General features: G+C 32.6%; 1 protein-coding gene across 11 annotated transcripts in view; it reads right to left on the bottom strand.

Moving 5' to 3' along the window:
• Positions 1-19,167, bottom strand: part of Ret (protein kinase receptor Ret oncogene) — a 113,783-nt gene that overhangs the window by 15,799 nt on the left and 78,817 nt on the right. For all 11 annotated transcript variants that reach the window (XR_012460881.1, XM_074136082.1, XM_074136084.1 and 8 more), the window contains 3 exons: positions 17,481-17,692; positions 6,395-6,545; positions 3,109-3,209 (listed from right to left, as the gene is read on the bottom strand). Coding sequence is in view for 10 of the 11 variants with exons in the window: in XM_074136082.1 (XP_073992183.1) it covers positions 3,109-3,209; positions 6,395-6,545; positions 17,481-17,692 (464 nt within the window). In the remaining variant the exon portion in view is untranslated. The remainder of the gene's footprint in view (positions 1-3,108; positions 3,210-6,394; positions 6,546-17,480; positions 17,693-19,167) is intronic.

Genomic DNA, 19,167 nt, shown 5'->3' with positions numbered 1-19,167 from the left:
GTTTTATGAAATTTCATTTTAAGAATAATTCAATAAAGAAAATCCAAGGAAAAAGAAAAGTATTTCTTTATTTTCTTTTCTAGCTATTACGATTTTCTCAATATTAGCTCCACTGACGCTTTTTTTTTTACTTTGCAATTAACTGCAAGTATGTTAATATGCTATCAAGCTAGTATAAACTCTTTACATGGAAAAACTGTGCAAGGGCAATTTATTTCTATTACTATTGACGTCAAATTACATCCAGCAATATAATAAGTACAACTAAATATAATTAAAACATATATATACAAATTGCATTTCCACCAACTTTGTTCTCTATATCTTCTAATGGAGAAACTGGATGAAAAAAAGTCAATAAGAAGATCTTTTTTTGAAATAAACCACGAGCAGTATTGGGGGAGGGGGTCGAAGTGAACAAAATACGTGACACAATAATTTCATTCCAGCATCACGTCTTTGGTAACCTCTGACGTAACTAGTGTGCAAACAGAAGTCAAGATGTAGTTGGTTTATTAGATCTATAAGAGCATTTGTTTTTTTCCCTGCTCGCTATGACATGTTGCAAGATAAAAATACACACCTACAGTGTATTTTTAAACTGTCTAACCTAAAGTCTACTAAAATAGATCTAGAATGAAAAAAATAGAATCACAACTTAGAAGTCTGGTGAGGAGCTCCTCGGATAAGCTTCAAAGTTATACAAATTTCTTTTTCTGGCAAAACCTTCGGAGACAAGACCAGTACAGGTGTTTCGCAATTGCCCCTAAGGAGACCAGACCTACGGACATTAATTCAAATAGCGGTCCAGCCACCAAGATAGATATACAACTTCAGAATTGTTTGGACTTTAAGCATCATCATTTTTACGAATTTAACTTTATTTTCCGTAAATTGTAATTTATTTTGCTTAACTGAGGATAGGTAACTTCTTCTTTTGCTGTATATCGTCCTAGTTTGCTGTCTTTTTCTGTGCTTTATAAGAAACTTTATTGTCGGAAACAGTTGTATCTTAAACACTCGCTCATTTCGAAGAGCTTGCCGTTTCAGTACGCTGCCCTAAGAACAGATCTCATCCTACAAAATACAATTTAGCAGCTACTAGTAACAATTTATGTTATGAAGCGTTTTCCAAAATACTTAAAACTAACCCTTAAAACACCACACACTTTAAAATATTATGCAATAATTTCAGACATAAATCTAATTAGGGAAATAAGAATTATAAAATTTTACTAGTAAAGCATGAAATGTCAACTTATAAGAATTAAAATAATTCTACTAAATAGCGTGATAATATACAATAAAGTCAAGATTACTCGTGGGAGGAAAATTACCAAAAAATATATAAATTTAAAGGAAAACTTTTGAATAAATGTTTTTCATTAATAAAATTTAAAAAAAAAGAGAAACGATTATATTAGTGGTATAAAGATTACAGTACTTCATTTGAATAATTAATTTAGAATAATTCACAACATTTGAATTTAATTATCTGCGGATTTTAAAATAATTGTTAAAATTTATGAAAAGCTAATAATGAATGTAGGTGTTCAATTCACGAAGTCGAGGATGTTATTATACCTTCAATATAAGTGCAAATTTAATAAAGGATACAAAAATGTACTTGATGGAATACTGGCAACAATCTCTAGATAACTTCGTTTATGAAATTTTTTTGTATAATATTTGAGATCCAAACTTGATATTATACTTGATTTTCATTTTGTTTTCGATATTTTTTCGATACATAAATGTTATCCAACAATAAAGGCGATACTGTGCCTATTATCAATTTAGAATGTGACGAAATTACGTAAATTGATTACAAAATTAGTTTTTAAATGATCATTCACGTTTTTAACAGGTGTTTTGGAATCGCATGGCATTGTGAGCAAGATATCACTGAGAATGCCAAGTTGTGATTATTTTTCAGGAAGTTGTGCAAGCGCTACGTTCAGGGAAGCCTTAGAGGAATTGGCTAGTCCATTTAATTCTTACTTAATGAGGGACGGCCTGGGGTTGGCTGATCTTCCTCTGTTTCTAAAAGATGGAAGCACCTATTTCTTTAGCAACTTTGACGCACATGACTTCCATATCAGGCGAGAGTACAATAATATTATCTTAACCATTTTTATCTACCTATCAATAAATATCTCTAACTATTTCTAAGGGAAGGGATTAGCTATGTAGTTAGCGGAGATTCTGGATTCGAATTCAGCTGTTGCCCTCAGATTATCTCTTCCTAGAAGCTTCTTACAGCTCACTGTCCGGTGATGGAAAGCTCCGGGCGCCAATAACCTCAGATGTTGACACGCCTTAAATCATTTAAAAAATACTAATTCTATCCATTCCTCCCTTCAGACTTTTCTAATCCATGACCTCGCAAACTCTCAGCAGAAAGAATTCCAAGCGCCTATAATTTTCTAGATTCTTCTTGATGAGTGAAAAATCTCAAGCACAAAAAGCACTAAGCTTTCCACGGCTATTTAATAAATTTGCTTCGTTCTACACTTTGAAATCATATGGTTCAACGTTAAAGATTAATTAACCAAAAGAGAAAACCATTTCATTTGTTTAAAGTCAGATTTCTGAACGTTTTAAATCGTATATTTATCTATATTTTTAAACTTATAATTTATAAAATGATTCGCTTAGCTTAAAATAATAGCGTTTAGATAACAAAACTGTCAGTCAAGTTTGTTTGAAGCGACAGCAAAGTTGGTTTGCTGTCTGCCTGAGACAGCACTAAATGAATTGGTGCCAGTGTCATGAATGAATGCACAAAGTCCCATTCAACTTGCAGCATTACTAAGCGGTACTGAATGGATAGAAGAGCTTATCAGGTCAATATTCTATCTTCCCAATCTTACCGACCGACTGGTCTTTCGTAACAAATTTCTCAATATATTCATTACTCTAAGATTTAAATTTCTGTATTATTTTTGTTTTGAAAGTATTCCTTAATACATATAACGCTAAAACTCAAACCTTTATTCTAGTAAGATAATAGATAAAAGTTTATTATGTTTTAAAACATACGTAACAATTACATAAAGCGATAAAATAGATCAATCTAAACGCAAACTAACTAAAATATTCACTTACCGTTTTTCGTTTTTGCTCACTCCAAGGTTGTAACACTTCAAGTCTAGCCTTCACGTCTATTGGGGTACGCAGTTTGTCTACAGTTTTTGACCACGTTAAATCTAAAAATAATTTGAAATATATTTTAGAAAATATAAAGATATCACCAGAATTCTGGTGAGTAAAAAGCGGATGCCAAAATAATCCAGGCTTGGATTAAAAGCAAACATGACTTTCTTCTGCCGACTGATTATTTTGTTTATTGTTGTATTTAATATTAGATTAGATTAATTAATTTAGGAAATCCGTAGTGTGTAGAGCCAAATGTACTAAGTACCAGTTGTTCATTATTTTTGGTAACTGATTCATAGTTTCAATAGGATGAAAAAATAATTGCCATTTCAGTCGTGATACATTTATTCTGTCGAGCTTTCGACCTAGGGACTAGGTCATCTTCAGGGCTGTGGAACATATTTACAGATTGTTAACAATTATTCTATTAAATTGAATATGTATAATGTAACGAAATTTACATGTAAAATATAAAATATTACTTTGTAAACTAGGTAAATAATTTTTGTAAATTTCGTTACATTATACATATTCAATTTAATAGAATTATTGTTAACAATCTGTAAATATGTTCCACAGCCCTGAAGATGACCTAGTCCCTAGGTCGAAAGCTCGGCAGAATAAATGTATCACGACTTAAATGGTAATTATTTTTTCATCCTATTAAAGTACCAGTGTACGCTCACAGATCAAGGCGACTGTAAAGTGTACAACGTAAGTGCTAGTGAGTGTGTGGATTGGTTGAACACAACTACTTTTGCACATCTTCTGTGACGTTAGGAAGTTTCGTTTATTTCCCAGTGAATAGCGGTTGCAGATTTCTTCAGATCTGAAAGTTCTTCTATACAGTAGAAGTGTCAGCGAAGTCTCTTAATAAGGATTTGCACACGAAGCGGGTAGCTTAGGTACAAAGGCTGGCCGAGTTATGGAACGCTTTTGCTACTGTAATTGAGCAGTACCGGGTGACTATGAAGGGAGAGAGAAGCCACGTCTTAGTGGAAAGTTGAGCGCCAAAGCTAGCTGCGTTCCGGAAGAAAGAAAGAATTCTCAGATACAAAGTTGAAAGGACGCAAGGCCACAAGATACATACAAGTGAGGGTGATATACTGAAACGAAATATTTTAAATACTAATTCTAATTTCCGAGAAAATTTAAGTAGTAAAAAGAGATATCCGGATTCATTTTACACCAACAATGAAAGTACCATTCATTGTCTCATTACAGTTGCATCAAGACAATAGAAGTTACTTTGAATCCGACGAGAATGACGGTCCAACATAAATTCCCATTTGGAATTTTCTGACTTTGGAAGGGGGAAAAAAGACTTCCAGTTGACAAATGTTCTGTTGACAAATTTAATAAAGGGATCTTTGCTGCGGTATTATTAAAACAATAAAGAGCTCTTCTGGAATGTATATAAGTAAAAATGGGGTCTCGGCTATACTCTAAAACTGAAATACAAAAGGGGATGCACATTAACTAAACACATCCAAGGGCAATAACTCTCTTCTGCTAGCACTTACTCGGGATATTATGCCACATTATTGAAATCCAGTAAAATATGTTAAATACCAGTCGTTGTCCTATTTTTCATTCTTATAGTGGATTTGTGATATATTCTTTTTATTATTATTATGACGAAAAATGTTATCACTATTACAAAGATATTTTACTGATTTCTATACAATAAAATGTCCATTAAGAATAGTGTTTAACATTCTTTACGTCTTCTTTCAAGTTAGTGCTGAAAGAATATTATAACAAGGCTATCAGTCTTCAAGTGTTTTAAAAATAATCTTTCGAGGACATTAATTTTTCATATTGTTGGTTGAATTTTGTATACGAGGTCTGTAAATTAAGTAATGAGACTGATTTTTTTTTTAATTTTTTCATTCAAAAAGAATTACAATTCTATATTGTCGCCTTCTAAATAACTTCCTTCTGAAGCCACACAGCGCTGGAGATGTTTCTTCCACTCCTCATAGCAGTGCTTGAACTCTGATACTGGAATAGCCTTCAGCTGGTCGGTTACAGCCGTTTGTTTTCGACTGTCCCAAAATGAGTTCCCTTGAGGTGATTTTTCAACTTCAGGAAGAGAAAAAAGTCACAAGGACTCCAAGTCAGGCGAATAAGGAGGCTGTGAGGAGCTACAAGAATGTTTTTACTGGCCAAAAAACTCTGTTTATTGAAATTGCTGTATGACAAGGAGCATTATCGTGATGCAGCACCCAATTGTTCTTGATGTTTGGTCTCACACGAATGACCCTTTTTCGAAGTTTTTCAAGAACCTCTCGGTAAAAGTGTTGATTGATCGTTTGACCTTGAGGTAGAAACACTTTGTAGACGATTCCGTGGATATCGAAAAAACAAATCAGTATGCATTTGATCTTCGACTTCGCCATCTTTGCAATTTCAAAGCTATGAGGAGAGGAAGAAACGTCTCCATCCAGCGCTGTGTGGCTTCAGAAGGATGTTATTTTGAAGGTGACAATAGAATTGTAATTCTTTTTGAATGAAAAAATTTAAAAAATCAGTCTCAATACTTAATTTACAGACCTCGTATTTTAAATTAAGATTTTTCAATAATGGAGAAAACCGAAGAGGCCGATCTCGTTGAAATGTACTAAGGACTTGAAAACATCTTGAAAGTAATTAGAGAGAGGGTCTAGTGACACCATTAGAAGAAAAACCTAGGAAAAAGGGGAAAGAGCTAGATATCGAGGAGGCCAAAGACCAAATAGGGTCAAAGAAAGGGAATAATTAAGTGGGACTTTACTTAAGTTTGACATAGATTTAGTAGTGAAGATAAATTAGTGAAAAACCAAAACTTACGCTAAACCTAAATAGCAACATTTTCAATTTTTGCCGTTCCTACGGAATTATTTGAGAGGCCGTGATGATTATTTTGACTAGTTAAGCTGAATTTCCTGCCCTTAAGAGCACTGAGAGACTTGAAGATCATGAATATAATTTTTCCATTCATATTAAGTTTGTACCAAAGACGAGAATGTTATCACTGAACCGGCAGAGCCAATAAAGAGGAGCAATTTAAAATTCTTTCAGTTAATTCTTTTCATTACTGAGTTAAGAGCTTCAAACACAATCTTTTTATCGTTTAAGCTTACATTTCCTACTACCTCCACGCTTATTTTTTTTACATTCATTTCAATGATTCCCTGTTTCCTACCAGTTCTTCTATAGAAATTAATTCAATAATTGAGAAAATTTCACTTACATATAAGAACTAGTGTCGCATTTGTCATATCCGATGAGAATATTTTGTTAGTCATTGTCAATAAAAACAGAGAGGTGTTTCCGGTCTGTACCAAATCTTCTGCTTTAGAATCTTCACCAATACATGCCCATCCAATTACCATCCGGGAACCCTAGAAATTGTAACAAAAAAACATTTTTTCAATTAATAATTATTAGAATCTTTATAGGATGAGAAATTATTTATTATCTCAAGATTCTATATTTCTTAGAAAATATACAAACAAATAATTAATAAAAATATCGTATTTATATAAAAATTATTTCAATTAGCTTGATGCTAATTCACAAAGTGTAAAGTGCTAGAAAAACTAAAAGAAAAATATGAAAATAACTTTTTAGAAAGTTTGTTGGTAGATGAAGATGAAAGAGATTAGCTGGCGTTCAGCCAGAAATAATCACATCTTTTCTTTCTTTAAACTGAATTATCGACTAACTTATTAGCGTCGTCGTCACCTCTCCCAGAAATCCTCCAGCAGAGCGCGTGGGAGAGAGATGTTTCTTTTACACCAAGAGGAAAAAAAACAGTAATTACTTCTTGGTAGATAAATAATAATAGAAAGAAAACATTTTGAGAAAATTATTTGCAATAATAATATAGTTGAATAGTACATTTACAAAATACTGTTTAATTTATTGCTTCTACTTCTTCATTTTTGAAACTTAAACGAGAGATAAGGTGGATGCCTCTGTAAATTTAGAATATCTAGCAGTAGCAGATTTCTTCCATAAAATTCTTAATGGACGTTTTTGTCCTAGTGCGAGAGAATGTACTCTCAGTCACCCCAATAATCAAGAGCACTAAACATCTAAAAAATAAATTCTTTAGCTTCAAATTGGTATTCCGTTATGAAGCCATCTTCGCTCAAAGTCACTTAGAAATGTGACTATTTTGAATGATTTAAAGTTTTACCAAGTTGGAAACAACTACTTAAACAAACCAACTCTTGTTGTACACTCACTGTATTCAGTTATACATATCTTTCTTAGTAACTGAACTCTTTATCCGACCAATATCCGTGTCTACGTGTATACTGTCTATACGTGAACACTGTTAACTTTCCTTCCTTAAGAGAAAGAAGTGCAATAAGGCAACAAGAAGAGAACATCTGCTCTTTTATTAATAAAATGAGAAATGTTCTTTATAGGAAAAGTGTTATATACAGAAGAATACCATAAGAGTGGCAATAATTTGATGCACGCCCCACAATTTTGAAGCAGTATTCATTTAATTAAATTGTTTTTATTGTATAGTGGTGTTGACCAAGTAAGACAATTCTATCCCAGACTAATAATAGAGAGAGAAAATAAAACACCAGATGGACTTTTCCAATAAAACAAAATAAGATAAACCTTGGGCTATTTGATTATATTATATCCATTAGTATTTGCCCTGCAGGATTGGAAGGTTAAATTTGTCCGCTACCGTCCGTCCAGGCGTCTACAGGTCTAGACAGAGAGGTAGAAAAACTTATCTGATAGTGGACAACGGGGGCCCATCAGAAGAGAATAGAAGCGAGGACAGTTATTGTCAGATGGGACGATGTTTCGAAAGCTCGTGGAACAGCATTTTGCGGAGTGGATGGGAGGGAAGCTGTAGTCGAAGAGAGGACAAGTGGCTCCTGAATACTATTCCCTGGACTGAGATCTGACTGAAGTATACATGATTTACCTTCTTTTTTTTTAATTAAGGCCTCAAAAGCGGGTGAGTTGAGGATAGCACGACACAAGCATCGTTGACTGATGGAAAATATAAATCAATCAAGACGGGCCACTTTATGATGCGATTTTTCAGTTTTACCTAATTTTTTTTTGCAAAGTATTGTCAACAGTTCAGTTTCATAATCCTATTTGACAATCCGGATTTGCCCTTTCTCGCCTTATTTTAATCGTTAAAAGGTCCTCCATCTCAATAAAGTCTTCGGAAATCAATAAAGAGTTGATGAAAAGGAAACTGGTATTCTCTTCTTTTCACTATGATCGTCTTTAAAGAGATTTTATCTATTGTGGACTATCCTTCCCAAAATGCTAACTTGTAAGTTGGGAGTAAATAATCATTGGTTCAAAATGTTCGACGCATATATATCCCTCTGTAATTTTCATGATCGAAGAGGTCTCTTTTATTTTTCCTCGTTATTTTTGATTATTAGTTAGTTTATTTACTTTTGTATTTGTTTAAAATGAATTATTAAATCCATTTAGAATGGATTTTTTTAAACAATTTAGTTGATTATTAATAACCATCATTTAAAAATAGATGGCGTACATAATACAGGTTGGTAATCTTTAATTTGTGATCGATCCAGTGTATACGAAATTTGAGAGCCCCTGCTCGAGGCAAAACTTAAATCAGGAAAGAGTTTAAGAAAACAAGTATTCTTAATTAGCCACCTTCCAATTTGGACTTGCTAGTGACTGCCTCCTTGTCACCTAGTTTTGTCAATCAAATTAATTATATTAATATTTATAATCACTAATTACTTTTTTAACACACACAAAAGAAATATCCTGTGTCATCAAAGTTAAATAAGCAAATTAATTAATTAACCTCAGAGTAATTATTCACAATACGTTGACAGAAGAAGAGGTTGAGATATTATGATTGATGTTTGTGTACACTGCAGTACTTAATTACTTGATAAAAGGGCCTGAAGTAATATCTACAGATAATTAAGGGTGGTTAGAAAAAAGAAATAAGTTCTTTTAGTTTTATAAAGAAGAATATTAAATAAAAAGTAAATTTCTGGGATTTATATTTAATTGAAAATGTTTGTTTTTTTGACGTTATTCATAAAGTGGGGCACGGCTTTTCTACGGTACATATCCAGATGTACTTACTGCCGTACGACTTAATTAATACCTAAAATTTTGACCACTTCTTACACTTTTCTTCTTAAGAGACAGAATCTGCCAAAATTTATTAAAAAGCGAAAACAACCTTATAATATACGAATTATAATACATTTTAATTACTAATTGTTAAGCACAGAAAAAGAGATAAAATTTTAATAGAAACGTTACCAAAAAAACTAAGGGTTTTATTCTAGGCCAATTTCTAACATAATCAATATCAATGGATATGTTTTATGCTAAAGTCGAAAGAATAGTCATATATAAATAACAATAAATAATTTATTATAAGAAGCTTTATCTTTAGTAAAAATGCCTCGTTCGAAAAAGTCGATGCATTAAAAAAAAATATATACATTTAGAGAAAAAGATATGATTGATTCGTTAGGAGATTTTGCTCCTAACTTTTTATATAAATACTTACTCGTAGGTTGGTTCAATACCATAAAATTGTATAGCATTAAATTTGATATATTTGGAATAAAGATGATCTATTCAAAACAGAAGAGCAATAGAAAGGGTACACCGTTTGTACATATGAAAGGCAATGTGGAATTGGCAGTACAATCATCCGCAATATGTAGTGAAAACGGATGAGAGGGCAGTACCGTTAGATCTAAATTTATGTGTTTCCTTTTGTCAGTATTCCAATAAATATGCGGTAAATTGCAGGAAATAATACTACACAATGTTATGATCATTAAGGCAGAAGAATGTGACGCAAATGTAATACGCATATTTTGTAACATGGAAAAAGGGTATTCATGAATTATTTGGTGCATCTTCTTTTACATGACAAAGATGTTTTCTATTACGAGTATAAACAGCTTTCGAAACAGACTGTTTTATGATTTTTCTAACTTCTATTATGTGTTACTTTATCTGGGGCTGGATGCAGCTGGGAGATGCTCCAAATGTTAAGGATGTTAAAAGTTAAAAGTGACTTTTCTGAATAAGGAGAAAAACTTTAAATATTTATCTTTAATATTAAACTTTAAAAACTTATCAAAAGAAGTACTACAAAACAGCTCCATTGTCACAGAGAATACCGGCTAGAAGAAAATGTTGAAGGAACTTACGGTAAAATTTTAATTTAACAAACAATTCTAAATAATGGGAAACGTTTTTGAAAATGGCACTAAAATACCTTTGATTTTTATTTATTAAGTTTTTAAGATAATTTTTGATTTTAATAAAAGTCGTAAATCACTGTTATAAACTAATAGTAAAGAAATTCAGTAATAACCAATTTGTATTTTCTATCTGACCTTACTTCAATCATTATAGCCGTTCCGGCAGACTCATTTCCATAAGGAAAATTACTTGCTTTTTCTTTTCTTAATTTTGTACTTTACTGTAATTAAAATAAAGTAATTTTATTATTATTTTAATCTGAACATTAAACATAAACAAGATATATACTACACGAAAACAACTATCTGTTGCCAGGAATTGACGAAGGAATTTTCTAATTAAAGTAGATGTCCATTAAAGTTTTCTGGTCAAAGTACAGTTTTTTTTAATTCAAAATGACCATGTGATAAGCTCTATCTGCGCCAAGTATTTTTAAGATTTTCCAAATCTCAATACTATCAAATAATAATATCTTAAAAAACCTTAATAATATCTTAAAAATATATTTATGTACCTTTTTTGTAATTTGCAAATGTTCAGATTTCGTTTCAACAGCGAATTACCCACTCTTCTTTCAGAAACCATTTTAAGTTGAATGACCTTCCATAAACTTTTAAAAGTGACACTGAGATTGCTGACCTTTCAAGGGATAGAATGATTTAATCCGTGGTATGAGATGGCGAGATTGAGTGATTTGAAATATTGAGAGGGTGTGATGAAAGATAAAGGTTGGTATACTGGATTAGACCGCACCATAATGTCAAGTAATATAGATGGAACTATCGATCATGCAACTAAGCAGTGACCACCTTAATCATTCCATCACACACCCCAAGTAAGTCCAAGTAAGTGTAACGTCTCCCTAGACTAGGGGCGATGTAAATATCGCTTTGGTAAACAAAAAAATCTGCTGAACTTTTCTTTTTTTTAACCAAAAAAGAAAAAAGAATATTAATATCTTTTAAGTGATTCTTAAAACAAAAGATCTAAAACGAGGATGTTGAGGATTGTGATTAAACCTAGACCACTAGCTAACTAGCTAAGACATCCTATTTATGGAACCTTACTCGGTGAAATAGATAACACACACCTTTTCAATTTTATTAATTTCTAAAGACTCATTATTTTTTTCCTGGAGAGAGATTGTACCATTAAAAACACTTACTTTAGGTATATTTGGATTAGATTAAAGTTAATCTATTATTAACTTTATTGGATCATTGACCCGCCTTTTGTTTATAATAAAACAAAATAATAAAATAAATTGTAGTTTATAAGCGCACTAAGGAAAAGCAATTTTGGTGAACATTATTGAATAAAATGCGAAAGTTTAGCTTTAAACATATTTTAACACCCACAAGAACGAACTTGTTCCAATCTGGGAGTTGTTAGCTTTTATAAATTTAATGGATTGGAAGGTATTGCCCTTTCATTAATCCAGTTCGTGCTCTGACATACCATGTATCGTAATATAATTTCATTCTTTAAATAACTTCTTTTTTTTTTGGTTTGTCTTATTTTCAAAATTTAATTTCTTCAGATATATTTGTTTCTTGGGCCAACTGTTATACTTTCTTTTTTTTTTTTTGAAGTCTGCTGCACTTGTTTACCAAAATTTCTTTATGGTTATGAGTGAAATATAGGACGGAATTCTCATTTATTGCCCTTCTGATGATGGCTTCAAATGGCTTGAACTCCAGTCTCACAAGAATGCTCCTGTCACTCGGCAATGCCTTCCAAATTCTCTTCTCCAATTTTGAATTTCTCTGCCACAAAATTTTCTAGGAGGACCCGGTAACCGATGTCTTTGGACTATAGAATGGGGTCGAGGACAAAGCAACAACTTGCCTACAATCAATTCCGGCATTCTGTGTTTCTTGAAGAGCTTCACGCTACTTTATTCAATAACAGGACAATTTAAGAAAGTATCCCGCTTTAGGATACCCTTCTCGACAATATTCTCTGATTTGTTATTAAGTAATGGCTGTTATAAATTAAAGTTAATTTGTTTTAAGTTATCAAATGACTAAACAATTTAGAACAGAACATAGGAATAACTCAATTGTGAAAATTTCACACGGTCGCAATAAGTCTCTAACAGCTGACACCTAAAGGAAGCAATAAGTAAGAAGGAAAAAGGTAGTGTAAGATACAGTTAGAATGCTAGTAACTCGTAAATTCTGATAAAGGGTATAAAAATAATCTTAATTCTAGTATTCTCTAGAGAAATACTAAGAAGGAAGGTTCGGCCTCCAGGACGACAACTACTACAACTAAATTGCCGAACAGATTTCTGAATGTCTGCAGATAATATCTTGATCTAGGAAATTAATTTTAATATTTTAATAGCCAGCGGACGATGTAGAAGAGAATTAAAGAATTAGAGAACATATAGAATAGTAGAGTTAATGCCCTACTCTAGAAATAACTACTGAAAAATATTTATGATACAGTTCAATCTTTAAGCGTGAAAAGGCGAACAGGTTGTAGTTTGTAGTGGTTAATGACTAGTCTGTTGCAGAGTCGAAATAGTTTCGTCTGACGAATGGTTTAAGACTGATGAAACCGATTGGAAATGTTCTGAGAAATATTGAGGATTCAGTTTATGCTTGGTAGTTGCAAAGATTTGAGGGCGCGCTGGTTGACGTAGTAGTACAAAATGCTTGTTCTACCCTGTACTGCGATTGAGCCACGTAGGAACTAGACAAAGAAATCTGTTTGAAATACAGACTGCTACACACACACTAGATTAGCATTAACGGCCCCTTTTTCAGGATCTAATAGCAAAAAATTCTTCTCATGTACGATCTAAAGTAGAGCTAAAGGACCTATCTACCATCATTGTTTCAAATAAAATCAATAAACCAATTTAAAAAACTGTCTTTTAAATAAAGTACTTCAAAGTTGGTTGATACAAATTTATTTGGTAATTTAAAACATTTATGAAGTTGGAATTAACTAAAGTGCCTTGAATTTCATAAGTCTACTCCTCAACTTTATTTTTTTTTAACCAAATACAGAGCTCGAATGAACTAATTCCTAATTAATAATAAGACGAACTAAGATAGAATTAGATGGATTCGGGTATCTCTCAATCTCCTAAACTTAAAAATTTGAACTATTTTACTTCTTAATGTCTTCAAAGTAGAATGTTACAAAACTATTAATTATTATTATAAATTATAAAGGAATAAAATGCTTTAGCTCTAAGAACAAAGACTGTCAAAGTAGCAACTTTTATTTGGGTCTTACTAATACCAGTCACTCGTTTGAAGAAGATTTTCTGGAAATTAACAGAATAAAATGACAATCCTTTAACTTTGTTGTAAAAGAGAAATCTTAGAACAAGCTCAATGGGGGAATTATAAGGAGTGTGAGAACAGCTTTGTGTGTAATCTCAGTCATATTGCCCACCTAATTTATGTAGTACACCATACAGTCAAGAGATAGCGCTGGCTGTTCCATTTACACATTCCAAATTTCAAATAGATTTAGTGAATAACAAATAAATAACTAGATAATTCCATCCTAAGCTCTTGCTTAGATTGAGAAATGTTATCCTCTTTATATTTAGCGTACACCAATACTGTGAAATCTCACTTTATTTTACATCGTTCTGCCGAGTTACAGATTCCGAACTATGAGATTTAAATTCCCTTACTGAGCTAATTAACCGCCTCAGCTAGCGACACATCGTAGATGGTTAACGAAAGACTAAGTTAAGCGCCAGGTAACATAGGCACAGAAGATAACGACGAGAAGATAAGCTGCCAAGGAGAGAGCCCTGCGGCTTAGAATTTCTTTTTGCAGCATTTCTTATAAAACATTAAGGGGAAGTTAAAAAAAGGCTCACAAGGAAGCTTACTCTGTATTGGGGATGTAGCTCCCAAATAAGGGCTTTCTACAGCGCAAGTGACACGACATTCCTCAATCTAACAACTCCTTCGCAGAATAAAACTTATTGAAGAATATTACAGCCCTACTCACACGAGTTTGCATCCTAAGAAAACCTTTACATAGGATGGATTTAGCTGGCCTGAGAACATAACTTTGTTCTACCTCCTTGGGGAATGCGTACATGAAAATTATTCAGTACAGCTGAACTGAAAGGGATGGATTCTGGGCGAAATTTTTTTATTGGATGTGCTATGTTGCATCCAGTAAATTTTTAATTTTTCCATTTGCTGAAAATATTTCTTCAGGCGGCAAGTGACTGCAAAACATTCACTTCTAGAGCTAATTCAAATTAAGAAAATTTAGTACGAACACTTCTTTTCAAAAGCAGTATTTACTTAGTATTTTTTGGTTTTATGCACATATCTTGCCCGCAAATTATAAAGCAAAGTTTTCCTCGAAAATATTGAACTTCCTACGTGTGTCCCTTTAGATTAATTTCCGTCCCTACAAAATGTAACATAAAGTTTATATATTACTAGTTGAAAGCATTTTGCTAATAGGAGAAAATGTATAATACATGGTAAAACAATATTTCTTCCTCTTTGTATGCCGTATTATGGAATAACGGAGGAATACAAACCTGCCAATAGAGGAATGAACACACACAAACACGGAGTAATAGAAGGAGAGATCGGAAAGGACACGGAAGAGAGTACGCCCCGTTAGTGATTATACCATCTAGGTTCTCTAGGACAATATGTTCTGCCTGCCTTCCCACCGCCTCCCATCTGACATATTACCACCCTCTACGTGTATGTACGGTCAGCATCACTTAATCACTATTCTGATTTAGATCCAAACATGTTTTGGTCAATTTTATTTTTTTAGTTTAATTTATGGGTTTAACGACTTCTGTTTTTAGTTAGTTCTATCGATATTTCCATTGAATAATAATTCCACCCTAAAAAATCTGGTGAGGACACTAAGAGAGACTTTCTTTTAGGGGACGAGGATTATTTATTGCGTAAAAACGTTAGGCATCTGATTCCTCAAACCTTCTTAGATAAAAAATTATGGAACCTAATATAATTATATTACTTTAATATTTAATTTTCATCATTTATATAAAAATAAATAGGAGTGCTCAAACAGTAGAATTATCTTGAATCGCTATAAATCGACAAAGCGATTTTATTCAACTTCAGAATCGTAGAAATGTATTTTGTCTAATTAATATTAAGTGAATGATAAGACCATATCATCGCTGAATTGGTATAGGAACAATCAACCACTCAGAATTCCAATAAAAAGTAAGTTAAGAAATAATAATTAAGCAGTAATTATAGACATACATACATACTCCAAGCATTTGAAGTTAGTTAAAGAACTAACTGAAAAAATCGATAAATCAAAATAGAAAATCTATGTTCAATTATTTTAATATGTTAATTTATTATTTTTTTATCAGGTGGAAGAAAGTGAATCGCCCAAAATTATATTTAAATATTAACTAAGAGACAAGTTTATTTAAATCAAAGCGGCAGAACGAAAGGGAGAAATACCGAGTTAAAGTGCGGTTGAAGATTTCCGGGCAGTATGGTAACAAGCCGTGGAGGATGGAAGTGACGTCCTGAATACTTGATGAACAACTAAACCGGGGTGAGAGAGCTGGTCCAAGAGATCAGTTTAGAGTTGGGAAGTCCGTCCTCTTAATCTGCATGCAGTAGCACTGTGTAAATGTAATCCATTTTGGGTGGCCCATTTACCCTCTTAATTCTCCCAGTTAATACTTTCATTACAATCACATGGGAATTTGCATTCCTTTAAAAGCATGGGCGACTATTTTCTTAAAACCTATTTAGGGTATACAAAAGGTAAACAGCTGTTTCGAAACATCACACAAGTTTCTTTTTAAGTTAAGAATTCTTAATTGAGATATTGTAAACATTGAATTTTATTTAATCAACAAGGTCAAAATAACTTAAAACTACATTGAAACGAATTATTTATAAGCTTTACAAAAATAAATTGCTAATAAATAATATTTGCCAGTTAATGCTGCAATTACTAAATACGACCGAAGCCAGAAAAATCCTTCAAACAGAAGTTCTACTTTGGATTTTTAACTCCTTAAAATATTGAGGTTACGCTTAACTCTAAAACGCAAGTTTAGTATAATATATTCCAATTAATTACGTATTAAAGAGGATTAAAGGAGTCGACTAAATTCTAAATTTGAAGAAAATGACATTTCCGAAGTTGTGAATTACCTGAGGTTTTTTCAGTGAAAATTGATGGGTTCTTTCATTAGAACAGCATGTAAATCGATCTACATATTACGTAGCCTGACAAAAGGGCTTCCGCTTTGCCACATAAAACTTTTTTACAATCACAGTTTAATGTCTACATTATTGAGATATGAAAATGAATGCTGGAAAAAAATGACACTGCTGAACGTTTTCGGAAACGATCGCATGAACGGTCACTTAGCAAGTACCGTTGATAGAACAGAGCTCTTTGAGGAAGCGGAAGCCTGATTTCGTACGGTAGAGCCCTAAATTCATTGCCATTACCATATTTCTATTTAGTTCATTTTGCCAAAATAATGTATCTAATGACAATTTCTGTCGTGAATTTTTTGTTTTTTTCTCTAGTAATATTAACTATTTCTAGATTGAGTACTGTTATTTCTGTTTTGATAAACTCCAAGCTATGGGAGTAATTCTAACAGAATCCAGTAAAAAATAAAAAATCTTAATTGGTTTAGTGAGAATTTCAAACTGCTCAATGTAACTGACATTTATTGCATTGCATTACAGTCTGTCGGAAATGACAGGTTGAAGTTGAAAACACGGACAAACCATTTGTTGTTATTCTCTTTGCGTCAGAACTAGGTTTAATTTAATATAATGTTGATCGTAACTGTACGAATTACCAAATAAGAAGAAAATTTGAAAAAAATATTTTTTATTATGGTGTTATATTTCTTTTGCAGAGATTTCAGAATTTAGTCAGAACTTTTTATCACTACAAAGTCGCCCCAGAACAGAAAAAACAATCATGATAAAAATCCACGCTAAAGGCATGTTCCAAAGATTATAAATTTATACTCAGAAACACTACTTACAAATATCACACAAAACAGTTTATTGATAATGACCCATTACCTTAACTATACTAGAAGAACTGAGAAGCCTGACAGTTTCAGGAGGCATAACTTCTGGCAGTACTACTGGTGTAGATAACAGCAAAACTTGATAAGTATTATTGGCCACTTCTCCAGTTGACGTTGTACATTCAATCAGTACTGAAATATTTCCTTTCATCTTGGCTGGTTCAACCCAAAGTGTGTCATCATTTAGTCTTGTTTCACCATTCCCTTAAAAGAATGAAAAAAACGAATGTAGCAATTGTAAACACTCCTCAGAAAGAAGAGGTTACAAGTAAATTTGATTAAGGCGAACTCTACAGGTTTTTCGAAGGAACCTTCATCCCTAGTTCTAGGATTTTAAATATTTATTTACAATACGGGCAATCACCCAGTTACAAAGAAATAGGGCAAATTTTGCATTCAATTCAAAACAGAAAAAAAATCTTTTACGAAACACTGCGCAATTTTGAACAGCAATCTTAATAGTTGTAACTTGTAACGTTATAAAACAAAAGTCTATCAAATATTTATTCCTTTTTAAAGCAAAATGTTAATAGGAAGATGGAACCTTTAAAAAACTAGCTTGTTTAATTTATTTAAAAAACATTTTTTTTACTTAAATGTGAACGTAGAGCAATAATACAATAAATTTTGAAAATGGGAGCGTAATTATGAAGTAAATAGATTTTCAGAAGCTTTCACTTAATATCAAAAGCTTTAAGCTATGTACTAACTAAACTAAAAGCCATCTAAGGAGTTAGAGTGTACAAATTTCACTCAAGAGTAAAAGCAATGTGTCCCAAACAATTACTGAGAACACGATCGTGTACATGGCAAGTAACAACAAGTTCTCGAAGAATGAATATCCATTTATAGTTATTATTACTGCAATTAGTGTTCTCTTACTTCTCAAGAATAAAGTATTAGAATCGTTTAAATGTTTTGTTTTATAGGATTTTTCTTTCCAACGTGAGATGAAATGATGGGGCTAGTCTTTACTCAGACGCCAAAACAGGCTTATTTTCATCTTCGCATGTCTAATAGGAATACCTTTCTTCTTTTCAAAGTCCGGAGTTTTCAGTAATCGTCCCGGCGTTATATCCTCTAGTCAGCAATTTCCAAAAATCTCTCATCGTAAACTACCCGATGCTGTGCAAACTCCACGCTTACTGGAACGAAAAATTGTTCTACCTTTTGTAGAGAGACATCCTATAGGTAGATATATACGAGTATAAATTTTTTTTTTTTTAGTCTATCGCTCTCTTTAAAAAGACAAAGACCAGATTAAGTCAGCATAGACACCAATTTATTGTTATATCAGACATTCGACGACCAATTTAAGAGGCCATTTACCTTGCTCAGCTAAAGATCGCACTTGAAACCTGGGATCCTATCTGGTCCCAAAAGTTCTGAAGGAATGTTGTACCCACAAATAGCCGCAACGCAGATCAAAGGGATTTTGCCAAGCGGCAGAAACATATCTTGGTTGAAACGTAATTCATAAAACTAGCCCATGCAATCTCTTTGTAGCACTCACAGAAGACGAAAGGAGAAATTACAATATGAAGTGGGAGGTTAGCTGTCCATCTAGAACCAGTTAAGCATTCTAATTAATTTTGAAGATTCATTTTCTAGATGTTTGTTTCTTTTTGAATCTGGACCTTGTGTTTTCTTTCCATCCTAATGAATGCCAAGCCATTGGC

Source organism: Rhodnius prolixus, unplaced genomic scaffold, assembly GCF_049639745.1.
Source record: "Rhodnius prolixus isolate KJV_2025 unplaced genomic scaffold, Rpr scaffold_5, whole genome shotgun sequence".
NCBI lineage: Eukaryota > Metazoa > Arthropoda > Insecta > Hemiptera > Reduviidae > Rhodnius > Rhodnius prolixus.
The sequence above is the reverse complement of the archived record's forward strand: the minus strand, read 5'-3'. Positions and strand labels throughout refer to the sequence as shown.